Genomic DNA, 17,317 nt, shown 5'->3' on the forward strand with positions numbered 1-17,317 from the left:
ATTTTAGCTTATATTACTACCTTGAAATACTTATTCATTCAAATTCATCCTGCTTCACCATTATATTTTACCATGTTGTTGTTCACTCTCTCTTTAGGACATTGTAAATACAAATACTTTATCACTTATTGGTACTTTTTTTTGGTGTACCCTTATTGCATGCTTTTAGTATTTCTTGTTGGTTTGTTCTTTGATTTTTTTTTTAGTGAGTCAAATCGGTTCTTCTCATCCTAAGCATTTCATTGTGTTAACCTTGCATATGACAAATAAACACAACTTGACTTAACTTGAATCCTGGCCACTTTTAGACCTATATCTAATCTAACTTTCATCTCAAAGATTGCAGAGAAAATAGTTGCAGGTCAGTTGCTTGAACATCTACAAATAAATAATCTGTTTGAAGTAGGGGTGCACCGATTGTAGTTGTCTGACCGATCATCGATCTCTAGCCTGACTTGCCGATGCCGATTTTGGCCGATATCGATTTTTTATTTTATTTTATTTTTTTTGTAAGAGTAACTGTTAGGTGTTATAAGGTCACAGTGCACCTTCAATTTTCCACTCTTATTTTATTGAAAAACATACCCTTGAACAATATCTTAGAAAGGATACAAACTTGTTTTAACTGGCCATGAGGTAGTGCTCTGAAATATAAATGATGTTTAGACAATTGTTGTTAAAAATACAAAGAATCTGCAAAATCGTTTTGTAATGTATCGGCCGATCTCCCAAAACTAAGGAAATCAGGGCCAACAAATTGGACAGCCGATTTATCGGTGTACCCTTAGTTTGAAGAATTTTGGTAAGTTTTCAGAGCTCATCATAGCACAGAAACAGCACTAGTGAAAGTCACTAATGATATTCTCATGGCCTCAGACAATGGACTTGTGTCTATACTGGTCCTGTTAGACCTCAGTGCTGCATTTGATACAGTTGATCACAATATTTTACTACCGAGGCTTGAATATGATATTGGGATTACAGGAACAGCTCTAAAATGGTTTAAATCATATCTATCTGATAGATTCCAGTTTGTAAATGTAAATTTTGACTCCAACAATGTTCAGTCAGGTCATCTGCATTGTTTCTGTTTTTATACTCAGACGTTTCGCCCTTCATCCAAAGGACTTCCTCAATCTGAGAAGCCACCAAACAAAACTGATTCCCACGAACGGCATACTCCATACTAAGAAAGAAAAGAGTTGCTGGTGCTAAAATGGCGTCCGGGGCCTGCCCTCTCTGGGGCCCTCCCTCTCCACCGTCAGCTCCTCTGAGACAGTCATGCCAAAGTGGTTAAAAACAGCTAAGTTCATGCTCAATAATCCAGTTATAATTTATACCTGGATTATTGAGCATGAACTTTTGTAAATAATGAATCTTCTTCATACACCACAATTTAGTCATGGAGTTCCTCAGGGCTCAGTACTTGGACCAGTAGTCTTTACCTTATATGTGCTTCCATTTTTCAATTCAGTTCAGTTTATATAGCACCAAATCACAACAAAGTTGTCTCAGGGCACTTTACAGGAACATTCACATAAAAGCCAATTAGTAAAGTTCTCTATCTAAGGAATCCAGCAGACAAGTTGAATCTTGGCTTCATTGCAGTTTCCCATCCTGAGCAAGCACAGTGGCAACAGTGGAAAGAAAAACTCCCTTTTTTAAAAGGAAGAAACCTCCAGCAGAACCAGGCTCAGGACAAGTGGCCATCTGCTTTGACCGGCTGGTTTGAGAGGACAGGAAGGAGAGACAGACGAACACAGAATGGTAGGTCCAGGTATAGGTCCAGGTGTATCTGAAAGAAAAAAAACACATGTTAAGGATAGAAAAAATAATTACAAATACAAAACAGGTTGAGCAGAGTAAGTAAAGACAGTAGCAGAGTGAAAATTGTGGTCAGTTTGTCCTCCAGCAGTCTAAGCCTATAGCAGCATAACTAAGGGACAGCTCAGGAAACCCAAGCCGACCCTAACTATAGGATTTATCAAAAAGGAAAGTCTTAAGCCTAGTTTTAAAACTGGATGATGTGTCAGCCTCACGGACAGATTATGTAAAGTTATTAAACAGCATGGGATAAATTTTCATTGTTATGCTGATGACACACAATTATATTTGTCCATTAAACCCAATGAATCAAATCAGCTACTTAGACTACAAGCATGTCTTAAAGACATAAAAACCTGGATGACCCTTAATTTTCTCCTGTTGAACACAGACAAAACGGAGGTTTTGGTTTTTGGACCTGAGCACCTTAGGAATGAATTTTTCAGTCTTTCTCCCTCCTTAGATGCATTAATCTGTCCTCCAGCTCTAATGTTAAAAATCTTGGTGTTATTTTTGATCAGGACATGTCTTTTATCCCCCACATTAAAAACGTTACTAGAACCTCCTTCTTCCACCTGCGTAATATCACTAACATTAGAAACATCTGATCTAAAAATGATGCAGAAAAACTGGTCCATGCATTTGTCATGTCTAGACTAGACTATTGCAATGGTTTATTATCTGGGTGTCCAAATACTTCTTTAAAACGTCTTCAGTTGATCCAAAATGCTGCTGCCAGAGTCTTAACTGGAGTTACTGGGAGAGATCATATTTCTCCAGTTTTAGCTTCTCTCCATTGGCTCCCTGTCAAATCCAGAATAGAATTCAAAATCTTACTTCTAACCTACAAAGCTCTCACCAACCTAGCTCCATCTTATATTACAGATCTTATTGTTCCATATTTTCCTAACAGAGCACTTCGCTCTCAGACTGCAGGTTTACTTGTGGTTCCTAGAATTTACAAAAACAGAATGGGAGGCAGATATTTCAGTTATCAGGCTCCTCTCTTGTGGAACCAACTTCCAGTTTCTGTCCGTGAGGCTGACACATTGTCCAGTTTTAAAACTAGACTTAAGACTTTCCTTTTTGCTAAATCCTATAGTTAGGGTCGGCTTGGGTTTCCTGAGCTGTCCCTTAGTTATGCTGCTATAGGCTTAGACTGCTGGAGGACAAACTGACCACAATTTTCACTCTGCTACTGTCTTTACTTACTCTGCTCAACCTGCTTTGTATTTGTAATTATTTTTTCTATCATTAACATGTGGTTTTGTCTTTCAGGTACACCTGGACCTGGACCTGGACCTACCACTCTGTGTTCGTCTGTCTCTCCTTCCTGTCCTCTCAACCAGCCGGCCAAAGCAGATGGCCGCTTGTCCTGAGTCTGGTTCTGCTGGAGGTTTCTTCCTGTTAAAAGGGAGTTTTTCTTTCCACTGTCTCCACTGTGCTTGCTCAGGATGGGAGACTGCAACGAAGCCAAGATTCAACTTGTCTGCTGCTTCCTTAGATAGAGAACTTTACTAATTGGCTTTTATGTGAATGTTCCTGTAAAGTGCCCTGAGACAACTTTGTTGTGATTTGGCGCTATAGAAATAAACTGAATTGAATTGTATTTTATTTTATAAAAGAAATCTAATAAATAGGAGTTTTATTTTTAATTAAATAAAAATGTTCTCTTCCGTATTCAAGTGGGTTTTGTGGCTCTGTGCAAATTTATTCATTGGGAAAAGGGCCAAACGACTTTTGTAAAAATAAATTAAAAAATTAAATTTAAAATAAAGTTTACAACTTATGTTCCACTATAAGGTCTGTACCACAAGAACTATGGCTCTGAACAAATGATGTGATGTCTTCTTTTTCAAAATGCCAAGAGAGCTTTTAAATACAATTGCCATGTCACTGTTGTCCTTTCAGACGTGCTGGTATGGACGAATGAACATGTGATCAGTTGGATTCAGGCCATCGGTCTCAAAGAGTACAGCAGCAACCTTTATGAGAGCGGTGTTCATGGAGCACTGCTTGCCTTGGATGAAAGCTTCGATCCCAACACCCTGGCACTCCTGCTGCAGATCCCAACACAAAACACACAGGTACCAGCTAGGGGTTGAACGACTAAATAATTTTAAAACTCGACATTAACATAATAAAACTCGAGTAGAACTCGAGTACTTGATGACGTCATAGGATCTAAAGATACAAAAATAAATACATAAATAAAACGTGCAGCATGTCAAAAACGAAACTAAAAAGAGTGAGGCGGACGACCACCCCGCACCACCGCCAGCTGTGGTGCTTTAGGTTTAGTTTTAGAGATTAATATGTTTATAGGTTTTTTACAGGTTTAGAGATTAATATTTTTTGATTTTTGTTTGTGAAACAAGGTCAGAGGAAGCTGGTTCTGGTTCAGTCGATTGGACCTGGTGTTACACCATATTCTGTGACCTGCAACAGTGCATGCAACACTGCCCCCTACGGTCACAATATACGATGGTCACAGAATATGGTGTAACACCGGTTCACAACGAGCTCCAAACAGTCAGGAAGTTGATTCATCTTCTGTTTCCTTACGGTAGTTGAACCGGAAGATTCATCTTTAGTGAAATATTTCCAGACTATTGATGCATTTCTACCTGTTTGCCAAGACTGGACCTGCTCTGCTCCATCTGTCTGCTGGGAGGAATCCAGTTTGTAACCTGCGCCCGGTGCGGATCACGTGTCGCAATGACGTAACGGCGACGTAATGACGTCACCACGAATACTCGACGTGAAATTAAAACTCTCGATAGATGTCCTAGGAATCGATGTGTCAATTACTCAAGTAGTTTGTTAAAGCCCTAGTACTAGCAGCTGTGTTCTGACGCTGCACCAAACAGGATCAGTTTTTTTTTGTTTTTTTTTAAGGAGATAGGAATAGAGGAGAGAGAGGGATAAAGAGACCACAAATCAACATCATTAAAGTCTGACTCTAGACCTGCGGAAAGAGAAAAAAAAAAAACCCGACTAAACCAAGAAACCACAACAACAAACAACATATATAATGATATGATAGTTATAACATCATCAGAAAGTATTTTATACATTACATGGTAATACAATATATATTTGATGGTCACCACACGGGATCAGTTTTAGTGTAGTTCTAGGTGACAGTAATGAAACACTGTATTTCAGTATCAGAACCATGCAATCCAGGGGTGTCCACGCTTTTTCATCATGCAGCTCCTTTTAAAATGACCAAGTCAAAGTGATCTACCTGCTGTAAGGCCCCATTTACACAAGAACAACCTCTGGAAACGTTAGTGTTTTTTCAATGTTTTAAACAAAAAATGAGCGGGTTTACACAAAAACGCTGTACTTTCGATATCAGTCGGGTTGCCAGATAAGTCAAAGTTTCTTTATTTGTCGTTCGCACCATTTGTGGTACATGTGGTGGAACGAAATTGTGTTCACAGGGTTCCAGTTGCATCCAAAAAAAGTATAAATGGTAAAGAATAACTGTAATAAGATCTAAGATATGAACTAAGAAAAACATTAAACACTTAATAGTATAAAAACAATGCGCCAAACAACAGCAGCATGAACATGAGTGAATGTGAGCAGATGAGTACGAATGAACACAGCAGCATGAGATCAGCAGAATCGATAATCAGCAGCACATATCAACAATTACGTGACTCAAAAAGACTCACTGTAGACTAGACCAAATAAAAAAGAGAACATCTTGGATTGTGAACTTCCTGTTTGAATGAGCGTGTTTGAAGATGAACACAAAAGTAGAAGCCTCAAACCTGAATTTCTGTAGAGAGGTCCTCTCAGGACAAGACTCTGAACACATGGAGGAAATAACGAAGCAGGGAGTGTAAGCAGATTACTTCAAGCTGTGATCCACCTTCAAAAGAGTGGACGTTTTCAAGTCCCTCACTATTTTCATCAAAATAACTTAAAAAGTGGCACCTTCTTAAACAAATATTGTCTACTACACAAAAGCAAAGTGGCACATTAAAGGGATAGTCTGTGATAGTTATGATTTGATCTTCTGTCTAACAGTTGTACTTAATACCTTATGAGCCGTGACATCAGTCGTAGAGCACATGGTTTGGATAAAAAGGGCAGAAACTTTCGTCTAGGCTAGGCTAATGGCTAGCCAAATGTGGGCCGATTTTCTTCAAGTTTGTCCCGGCCTTTAAATCATCTCTCTGTCAAAAACGATATTCTAGTGTGAAAGAATGTTACATTAGTTAATATTAAACTTTTCCATGACACTGTTGGATTTCTTGTCCCCTTTTTATTTTTTATTTCTTGACTGAACAACATCTGTGTTTGTACATGAATGTATGTCGTAATTGCTGGTCTAAAGAGCGCACCCGAATATAAGTCGCATACACTAAAAAGTAAAGTACATGTACTGTATAAGCTGTGCTTGTGTATAAGCTGCAGGTGCTCATGTTGTAACAGGAGTGGCAGCACAGCTACTGAGAGATGTGCAGCTCTTGTTGTAGATCAAGAATCAACCACCAGATGATGTTTTATAGACTTTATCTTCCTGTTCAACACATAGACACAGTGAACCCCATAGGTCTTGCCGACCTAGGAATACATGGGCACCTACATCTGGACCTGACATTCTGTTTATCTGTCTCCTTCCTGTCCTCTCAACCAGCCGGTCAAAGCAGAGGGCCGCTTGTCCTGAGCCTGGTTCTGCTGGAGGTTTCTTCCTGTTATCTGGTCCACAGTCTGGTCACCTCTCGTTTAGATTATTGCAATTCTCTTCTTTTTGGCCTACCTCAGAAAACCCTCCATGAATTACAACTGGTCCAAAATTCAGCTGCCCCTATCATTACACGGACCCCATCAATCCATCACATCACACCTGTTTTACAACAACTTCATTGGCTTCCCATCCCATAAAAGTTCCCATCCCAAAAATACTCCTCCTTACCTTCAAAGCTGACCACCACCTCGCTCCTCCATACCTTTTGGACCTTGTTCACATCGCTACACCCGCTCGCACCCTCAGATCCTCTTCTTCTATTCAGCTCATTGTTCCCCTTGCCCGTCTTGTTACGATGGGGAGCAGATCATTCAGCTGCGCTGCTCCCCAGCTCTGTAACTCACTCCCACCTGATATTCGTAATACAGACTCACTGCCACATTTCAAAGTCCAACTCAAAACTCATCTGTTTAAAGAAGCCTACACTCTGTGATTACAACTGCATTGTCTTATTTCAATTCTATTTTACTTGTTTTTACTGTGTGTATAATATTGTGTCTGTTTTTATGATTGACATTGACAATATAAGGTGACCTTGAGTGCCAAGAAAGGCACCTACAAATAAAATGTATTATTATTATTATTATTAAAAGAGAGTTTTTTCTTTCCACTGTTGTCACTGTGCTTGCTCAGGATGGGAGACTGCAACGAAGCCAAGATTCATCTTGTCTGCTGGATTCCTTAGATAGAGAACTTTACTAACTGGCTTTTATGTGAATGTTCCTGTAAAGTGCCCTGAGACAACTTTGTTGTGATTTGGTGCTTCATAAATAAACTGAATTGAATTGACCTCAGGGAGGGATTATGGGTAAAATGTATGTTCATTGTTAATAATTTCAGTTAGCTGTTTATCATTGTTCTTTTAGTGATTAGTCTGTTCTTCTTAGTTTGTGTTCATCATGTGTTAGTTTGTGTTAGGCCATTCAGTAGAGTAACTATGAGTGAAGGAGGTAGTTGTCATGACGACCTGTGAGGTTGAACAGGAAGATAAAGTCTATAAAACATCATCTGGTGGTTGAATCTTGATCTACAACAAGAGCTGCACATCTCTCAGTAGCTGTGCTGCCACTCATGTTACAACATGAGCACCCGTGGCTTGTATGTGTGCAATATATTTTTTAATCTAGTGTGCACAGTTTATATTCAGGTGCACTCTATAGAGCGACTATTACGGTAACCATTTGTCGATAGCATTAGATAATGGGTTTATTTATAATAATTGTCAAATCCTCTTACGAGTTCACTCGCTGTGACAGCCCCTGAAGAAGGGAGCAGCTGAAAGGGGGAAAAAGTCATTTTTGTCATGCACAAGTGCAAACTCTTGAATACACTTGCTAGATTGCTCAGTCCTTGTAGAAAGCTTTTTGAGTATTGAAGGTGTTTTCTGGTGTTTCCACAGGCCAGAGCCACTCTTGAGCGTGAATACTCCAGTCTGTTGGCCGTTGGCACAGACAGGAAGATGGAAGAGGTGAGAGACTGGCACTTTGTGTGTGCATCCATGTGGGGGCTTGGCGGGGGTAAGGGGGTGGGGGTTAGGTTGCACATGTGAAATTAGCATCTTCTCTGTCTCACATTTTGAAACGTTTTCCCTTCAGGATGACGATAAAAACTTTCGCCGTGCGCCTTCGTGGAGAAAGAAGTTCCGACCCAAAGATGTGAGGGGGATGTCGTTGGGCGCATCAGATACTCTACCTGCCAACTTTCGAGTGACAAGCAGCAGTGTGGTGTGCCCCCCCACACAGCCAAAGAGGAGCCCGATGGATGGTAAGCAGGAGTGTCTCACCTTGGTGCATGTTTTTTATTCTTACTGCGTTTGCTTCTTTCATGCTGCTTAATCATTTCTGAATGGCTGTGCTGCAACTAACGGCATGTGTTTGCATGTGATCTCTGCCAACATGGAAACAGGAAGTCAGTGTGTCCAGAGGCTGGACACTGCCACAGTCAGGACCTACTCTTGCTAACACACAACGGTAAGATCACTTACATCAGCTGTGAGCCAAATGTCTTACTACAGAGGCATGTGTACGGAGCCCTGCTAATGCCACAGGCTGGGTACCTTTCAGAAAAATTCTGTACCGGTAGCGGTACCTTCACTTCGGTGTCGGTTCCTGAACAGCACTTTTTTGGTACCAATTTTATGAATAACATCAATTCTTAACAAGAATAAAATGGCATTACACATTACAGTACAAATCCTGAGTTTTATTTTTTAACTTTGGTATTTTTTCATTCCAAGCACTTTTCTTACATGAAAACATAATTTCCAGGTCAAAAAAACAGTTTCAAACCAGTGACATGTCAGTGTCTAATGTTCACTGAGGACCTTTTCACTTCACAGTTTTTCTTCAGAAAAATCAACATGTCTGCTTTCTCTGGACACAAACAAGCCCGCTTCTGGCTGATGGTGTCTCCAGCAGTAAGAAAGGTTCACTCTGAGGGTGTGAATGTTTCTTGTTGCACACACAGATCCCTGGTTGACAAGTCTGATAACACTGACATATTGTCCCTCACATTCCACCAGCAGGTCACTGGATTCACTGAGGTTAGGGTTGATGCAGACTTCTGTACCTCTGTGTCTCTTCCTGAATCTTCTCTGTGATTCTCTGGGGTTTAGGGCTCTGATCATCTCCCTAATTGACATGAGAACACAAAATGTCAACAATAACATGGTTGTGTTCTTATTGCTCAAAAACCATTATCTAGGCTGAGAGATAAAGGTTTAACTGGTCAACAATATCCTTTGTAGCTTAACTTACCTCCACCATGCAGCCTCCACTCTAGTTAAAAGCAGCAAACTTTTAACAACAAAGTTTGTGACTGTCCTGTGCCCCCACCTCACTTTTCTTTTGTCCTCACATCAGGGTCAGAGGCTCCTGTGAGGAGAACATGAACATAAACAGTGAACATTAGTGAACTGTTTAAGCAGCTGACTGGATGGATGAACACATTTTTACAAGCTAAGCTTTATCTGTTACTGTCAATCTTTAGTTAGCTTCTGATTTTAGTTACCTACATAGATAGCCATAAAAAAAGCTACACACTAATATCTTAAGTTAAGATGTTATTAGTGTGTAGCTTTTTTTAATGGTCTTTGTGCCACACTGGTCCTGTGGTCTACCCATCCACCACAGCCACATCTTTGATGTCTTCCAATTTTCTCTTGACATTCCCTTCTCTACTGCATACATTTTTATTAAAATAAAATAAAGCTACACACTAATATCTTAAAGTTAGCGTTACATGGATCCTAGTTTAACTCACTGCGATGCACGTATTAAGCTGCAGTAACGTTAACAAATGTAAACTTACCAGCTGACATCCCAGGCACAGCTCCGTCCTCGGTGCGAAGCAGAGTCCGGTCATGGAGATGTTGAATCAGGCCGTTCAGGCTCTAACACCCACAGGCTGACTTTAACGCTGAGAGGAGGAGGCTGCGCTCCTCTCTCCTTGCAGACAAACACAAGCAACTTTATGCTCATAAATTGAAGCCATTGGACGACACGCGCTGCACACGTGAACCCCGTCTGTGTGCGTAACCAGCGCCATAGACATACGACTATACAGCAGCTCTATACAGCTCTGGGTGTAAACACAGAATAGTTAAAAAATAGTGACGCAAAAAATAGTTTGACAGAAGATACTTCCATGTTTAAAATGCTCAGAATTCAGTGAGACTGAAACTGAAAACTTCCCTGTTTTTGTCCCCCATCAGGGAGAGACGAGATGGAATTGGAAATACTTTTGTCAGCCTTCTCAATAATGCTCAGAGTAGGAGGCTGGAGTCATTTCCAACATCAACACAGATGTTCTGTGTGGTGAAAATGTCTAACCATCATCACAGACATGAAGCGTTATGAAGTAATAATCAACAGCAGCTGTCAATCAATTTGTAGAGCAGGATAACATACATACATTTTCAAGAATCTAATAAAGAATTGTTTCACAATGGATTTATCTTTATTCTGTATCTTGCAGCAGTCCCAGCTGAATGCATGCAGCTCAAAAATGTCACTTTGTTTTCTGTAGCTGCAGATAAGATCATGAAATCTGATCAACATCCAAAGCATCATATTGTGAACATCTGAATTAGATTGTTGTAACCTTTAACTTTATGACTACTCATGTTCCTCAGGGGGAAATCAACCACCTTATTGAACTGATTAAAAATACTAGTTTTAAATATTTGTTCCACAAAAAAAACTAGTCAGTCTGTTAGAGATGTCAGCCTGAAATAAAAATATCAGATTTAAATTTTTATTTTAACGTTTGATGTTTTTTTTAAACACTCTACACTACATTCTTTAATTGACAAAATATTTATTTTACAGTAATTTTTAAAAAGTGTCTTTTCCTCCTTTAGTGCGCTCTTTGGGTCAGCATACACATCCTCTTATCCAGAGCTCAGAACTGATGCTTGGTTCTGTTGGCCCAGTCAGAGTGTTCTGGATCCCCTCCTCTGCACAGTCAGACCTCCTAGTGGGGCTCAGTCCTCTCTTCTCAAACAAATCATGATCACCCTCTTCATCAGCAGTCCTCTCTCTGACTCGGACTGTTTTTCTCCTTCATGATCCTCTCCTCTGTCTGAGAGGTTCTGACTCGGCGGTTCCGTCCTCCTCTTGGTCTGTAGCTCCTCCTTCTCACATTCAAAAATCATCTCATCGTTTTGACTGAAACACACTAAAACGGACTAAACACACTAAACTTCACCCTAACTATAAAACCCAAACACGATATCACAAATCTCTCAAACCTCATGACTCACTCTTTCACTGTCTTAATCATACCAAACTCCATTCAACTTTCACATCTTTTTTCTTCTTCCTGTAGATTTTTTGGCGCTTGACAAATAACTTCAAGCCTCCATCAGAAAAGAGGTGGGGCGGGGGGTGTTGTTTGTTTGGCGGGGGTGGGATGTGAAAGTGGAGGGTGATGGGTGTGTTTTGTCCCTGAGACTGCCCGTTTTTGCTGCAGCCTCGCTCTAAACCACATCAGATATGACAATGATTTTCAAAAAAGATGTGGCGTGAATTATTGATCATAATTCTGGTTTTACTTTCCAATCAAAAAGACTTAAACACTGGTGTGTAGCTTAAAGTCTGTACTTTGGACAAATTAAAATTCATTTCAGTTAATTTTATTTATATAACACCAATTCACAGCAGAAATTGGCTCAGGGATCTTAACAGAAACATTCACATACATAGAAAAGCCAATTAGTAAAGTTCTCTTATCTAAAGAAGCAGCAGACTCGTTGAATCTTCACTTCATCACAGTCTCCCATCCTGAGCAAGCACAGTGGCAACAGTGGAAAGGAAAAACTCCCTTTAACAGGAAGAAACCTCCAGCAGAACCAGGTTCAGGACAAGCGGCCATCTGCTTTGACCGGCTGGTTGGAGAGGACAGGAAGGAGAGAAAGACGAACACAGAATGGCAGGTCCAGGTGTACCTGAAAGATAAAAACACGTTAGGATAGAAAAAATAATTACAAATACAAAACAGGTTGAGCAGAGTAAGTAAAGACAGTAGCAGAGTGAAAAGTGTGGTCAGTTTGTCCTCCAGCAGTCTAAAGCCCCCAGTATACTCCCACGTCCGTCCGTTCATGTGTACTGTACGCAAAGGGTTCAGACTTTGTACTCCAGCGTACACCCTGAGCAGCTGCAGAGCAGCTTCACAGACAAGGGGCGTTTACCATCGGGACAAATTGAGGTCGCCGATTGGTCATTTGCTGACACGCCTACTGGATTGATTGACAGGTTGGGAAAAAGAAAAAAAACTAGCGCTGGCGGCCTCATCGGTGTTCTGTGTTTATATGTTGTTAATAAAAAGATCTAAAAAATAAAATAACAGGGAGCGCTGGCTCTGCAGCCCACACATCAGACCAGTCCACCAGGAAATCTCCAGACCTTCCCGCAGCCACGCTGAACCTGAGTTTAATTCACTCGTGACAAATTCCTTCATTTCTCACCATTTCAGTCATTGCATCAAGGCAGGAGGAAGAGATCAATGCCTCTTGGCAAAAAAACAAAAGAAAAGGCCAAATCAGAGATGAAGAAGGGGAATTTAATACAAACCGGATTCCAAAAAAGTTGGGACACTAAACAAATTGTGAATAAAAACTGAATGCAATGATGTGGAGGTGCCAACATCTAATATTTTATTCAGAATAGAACACAAATCACAGATCAAAAGTTTAAACTGAGAGAATGTATCATTTCAAGGGAAAAATCTGTTGTTTCCAAATTTCATGGCGTCAACAAATCCCAAAAAAGTTGGGACAAGTCCATTTTTACCACTGTGTGGCATCCCACCCTTCATACAACACTCAACAGACGTCTGGGGACAGAGGTGACCAGTTTCTCAAGTTTAGAAATAGGAATGCTCCCCCATTCATGTCTAATACAGGCCTCTAACCGTTCAATCGTCTTGGGTCTTCTTTGTCGCACCTTCCTCTTTATGATGCGCCAAATGTTCTCTATAGGTGAAAGATCTGGACTGCAGGCTGGCCATTTCAGTACCCGGATCCTTCTCCTACGTAGCCATGATGTTGTGATTGCTGCAGAATGTGGTCTGGCATTATCGTGTTGAAAAATGCAGGGTCTTCCCTGAAAGAGATGACGTCTAGATGGGAGCATATGTTGTTCTAGAACCTGAACATAGTTCTCTGCATTAATGGTGCCTTTCCAGACATGCAAGCTGCCCATGCCACAAGCGTTCATGCAACCCCATACCATCAGTGATGCAGGCTTCTGAACGGAGCATTGATAACAACTTGGGCTATCCTTGTCCTCTCTGGTCTGGATGACATGGCGTCCCAGTGTTCCATAAAGAACTTCAAATCGTGACTCATCTGACCACAGAACAGTCTTCCATTTTTCCACACTCCATTTTAAATGACCCCTGGCCCAGTGCAAACGTCTGAGCTTGTGGAGCTTGCTTAGAAATGGCTTCCTCTTTGCACTGTAGAGTTTCAGCTGGCAACGGCAGATGGCACGGTGGATTGTGTTCACTGACAATGCTTTCTGGAAGTATTCCTGAGCCCATTCTGTTATTTCCTTGACAGTGGCATTCCTGTTTGAGGTGCAGTGACGTTTAAGGACCCGGAGATCACGAGCATCCAGTAGAGTTTTACAGCCTTGACCCTTACACACAGCGAATGTTCCAGATTCTCTGAATCTTTTGATGATGATAACTTAAAAGTCTTTGCTATTTTACTCTGGGTAACACCATTCTGGTATTGTTACACTATCTTTCTGTGCAACAATGGTGGAATTGGTGATCCTCTTGCCATCTTGGCTTCTGAGAGACACTGACACTCTGAGAAGCTCTTTTTATACCCAATCATGTTGTCAATTGACCTAATTAGTGTTAATTGGTCTTCCAGCTGTTCGTTATATGCTCAATTTCCTTTTTCCAGCCACTTATTGCTACTTGTCCCAACTTTTTTGGGATTTGTTGACACTGTGAAATTTTGCATCAACATATTTTTCCTTTAACATGTTACATTCACTCAGATTAAACTTTTGATCTGTCATCTATGTTATATTACGAATAAAATATTGACATTTGCCATCGCCACATCATTGCATTCAGTTTTTATTCATAATTTGTTTAGTGTCCCATCTTTTTTGGAATCCGGTTTGTATATATATATATATATATATATATATGGGTCTGGAGTATCACATATTCCTCTTCACAATATCTCAGATTTTCTATGAAGTTAATGTCAGGCCTGTTTGCTGGCCAATTAAAAACAGGGATACCATGGTCCTTAAACCAGGTACTGGTAGCTTTGGCACTGTGTGCAGGTGCCAAGTCCTGTTGGGAAATGAAATCTGCATCTCCATAAAGTTGTTCAGCAGCAGGAAGCATGAAGTCTCTAAAACTTCCTGATAGACGACTGTGTTGACCTTGAACCTCAGAAAACACAGTGGACCAACACTAGCAGATGACATGGCCCCAAACCATCAATGACTGTGGAAACTTGACACTGGACCTCAAGCAACGTGGATTCTGTGCCTCTGCTCTCTTCCTCCAGACTCTGGGACCTTGATTTTCAAAGGAAATGCAAACCTTACTTTCATCAAAGAACATAACTTTGGACCACTCAGCAGCAGTTCCAGGCGAGACACTTCTGACGCTGACTCTTGTTCAAGAGTGGCTTGACGCATTGAATGCAACAGCTGAAATCCATGTCTTGCATATGTCTCTGCATGGTGGTTCTTGAAGCACTGACTTCAGCTGCAGTCCACTCTTTGTGAATCTCCCCCACATTTTGGAATGGGTTTTGTTTCAACATCCTCTCCAGGGTGCAGTTATCCCTGTTGCTTGAACACTTTAATCTACCACATCGTTTCCTTCCCTTCGTCTCTCTATTAATGTGCTTGGACACAGAGCTCTGTGAACAGCCAGCCTCTGTAGCAATGACCTTTTGTGTCTTGTCCTCCTTGTGCAAGGCGTCAATGGTTGTCTTTTGGACATCTGTCAAGTCAGCAGTCTTCCCCATGATTGTGCAGCTACAGAACTAGACTGAGACCATTTAAAGGACTTTGCAGGTGTTTTGAGTTAATTAGCTGATCAGAGTGTGACACCAGGTGTCTTCAATATTGAACCTTTTCACAATATTCAAATTTTCTGAGATACTGAATTTGGGGTTTAATTAGTTGTCAGTTATAATCATCAACATTAAAAGAAATAAACATTTGAAATATATCAGTCTGTGTGTAATGAATGAATATAATATACAAGTTTCACATTTTGAATGGAATTACTGAAATAAATCAACTTTTTCATTCAATTCTAATTTTATGACCAGCACCTGTATATGTATGTGCAACCATTAACCACCCTCTGGCTCCACCTCTACACCTGGTGGTGGATGAAATTGCTCCCTCTGCTGGCCAGGATCGGTCATTCATACACCGACTCTGACAAAAAAAAAGCCCATCCTGTTCTTCTCAACAGTGTCCCTCCTACCCTCTTGAATATCTTGCACCAAAATGTTAAGGTTTATTTGCATTCCCTGTTTAGTTCCAGTTCAGAAAAACACTCATCAAAAAACTACAAACATTCACTGTTCAAATCATTTAGCGATGGGGAACATCAGCATATTGCTCTGACTCTCCAACTAATCACCAACAGTCACAGGCCAGTGAGGTAACGAGCTGGAGCAACACAAAAACCACTGTAATGCTGTCATTCCATAATGTTCTGAGCTAAAGGTGAGTGCAGAAGTAGCTGAGGGTCATCCTCCAGCCAAAATTTGACTTCTGATGATTGTGCAATATCTCTGCACTTCTTCAGCGAATGCAGCCTCTTAAGTGTAACGTTTGTGCACCGAGTTTGAAGAGCACTCTTTAAAACTAGACTGTTTTTGCCTTTCACACTTGCAGAGCTCCGTACAGATGTTTCCCTGCAGTAGAGCTCCGTACAGATGTTTCCCTGCAGTAGTGATGGGAGTTCTGGCTCTTTCATCAGATCAGAATCATTGGCCTCAGTTCACCGTGTGTCAAACAGCTCCCAAACAGACCAGGACTCCCACCAGTCCACTGCAGGACTGTGTACCCATGGTTTTTGCTTTGGAAACGCATGTTTTACGTCTCTCTTCTTTTTCCTCTCGCTCCTCCCTGTTTCTCTCCTCCATCCTTCTCATGCCCGTTGGTGTCTTTCCTCCCTTCTCAGTTTATCCTCATTATTTCTATAGGTGACCGCCGGTCAGAGGATGAAGGGCAGTTCCCTGCATTCAAAACCAGGATGATGAACTGAGCGGACTCTGAAGGACAGAATTTACTCCCATGTCTCAGTATCCACAGAGGAATATTGCAATGATCTAGTTTTTATGATATTTATGTAAACTGTGGGACTTTTAATTGATATTTTAAATTGCTATAACCGCTTTTGGCCTCAGTCCCTGTAATCAACCAAGTTTTTAAAATCACATTCTTCTCAGTTTGAAGCTCAGATTTAAGAAACTCACTGCTTGTGTATTTCTACCAACAAATATTTTATCTAATCTTTTTTATATTTCTCATTCTATTGACCAGATGTATGTTTTTTTCCTTTAATCATTGAATTTATTCTGAAGTGACTTTAATATGAAATATAACTTAATTCATATATTTTAGCCCTTTTTAACAATTGTAATTTTTGTAGCTTATGGTTTTGTGTAAATGCAGTTCTTCGATGAACAGATATGTGTATCAGACTAATTGCTGGAGTCTCCAGACTCGGTTTCACAAACACTGTGAGTCATCCTTCACCTTTAACCGAACTGCTGGCAAGCCAGGAGATGAGGACGACAGATATCACGTGAAACGAGTCTTTTGTTCTTCATTTTCCATATCTGTGATACCAAAACAAATCTCTTAAATTTTAAGAATCAAAGCCATATAATTGTAGCAGGAAGTGACCTGAGGGCTGCCTTCGCATGTGGAAAGTCCGACTTTCAGGTTTTTTTAGTATGAAGATAAGAAAAATGCTCCACATTTCTCCTGGACAAACGCCCCCCTCCCCCACAACAAACAGATCCCTTTAAGATCTCCACCTTTGAAGAAGCACCAGCTGTTCAGGAGGACATTTAACATGTAGAAGCCCCTTTTATTGGACCAACTCCACCAGCGTTAGCCCTGCTCTATCTTTAACAAGTATCTCAGTGAGGAGCGGCTCTTCCCTCGGAGGGAGTCCCCAAACATCCTCAGTTTCCTCCTGACGCTCGCAGAGACTCAG

At 40.7% G+C, this 17,317-nt stretch overlaps 1 protein-coding gene across 1 annotated transcript in view; it reads left to right on the forward strand.

Annotated features, from left to right (window-relative positions):
• Positions 1-16,343, forward strand: part of LOC119424952 (liprin-alpha-1) — a 229,419-nt gene extending 213,076 nt beyond the window's left edge. The window contains exons 25-29 of the mRNA XM_037692477.1: positions 3,736-3,911; positions 7,992-8,060; positions 8,188-8,356; positions 8,498-8,562; positions 16,274-16,343. Of these exons, the coding sequence (XP_037548405.1) occupies positions 3,736-3,911; positions 7,992-8,060; positions 8,188-8,356; positions 8,498-8,553 (470 nt within the window). The 3' untranslated portion in view covers positions 8,554-8,562; positions 16,274-16,343. The remainder of the gene's footprint in view (positions 1-3,735; positions 3,912-7,991; positions 8,061-8,187; positions 8,357-8,497; positions 8,563-16,273) is intronic.
• The last annotated feature ends 974 nt before the right edge of the window (positions 16,344-17,317 follow it).

The sequence above is a fragment of the Nematolebias whitei genome, chromosome 2, assembly GCF_014905685.2.
Source record: "Nematolebias whitei isolate Nwh7 chromosome 2, NemWhi1, whole genome shotgun sequence".
NCBI classification, from domain to species: Eukaryota; Metazoa; Chordata; class Actinopteri; order Cyprinodontiformes; family Rivulidae; genus Nematolebias; species Nematolebias whitei.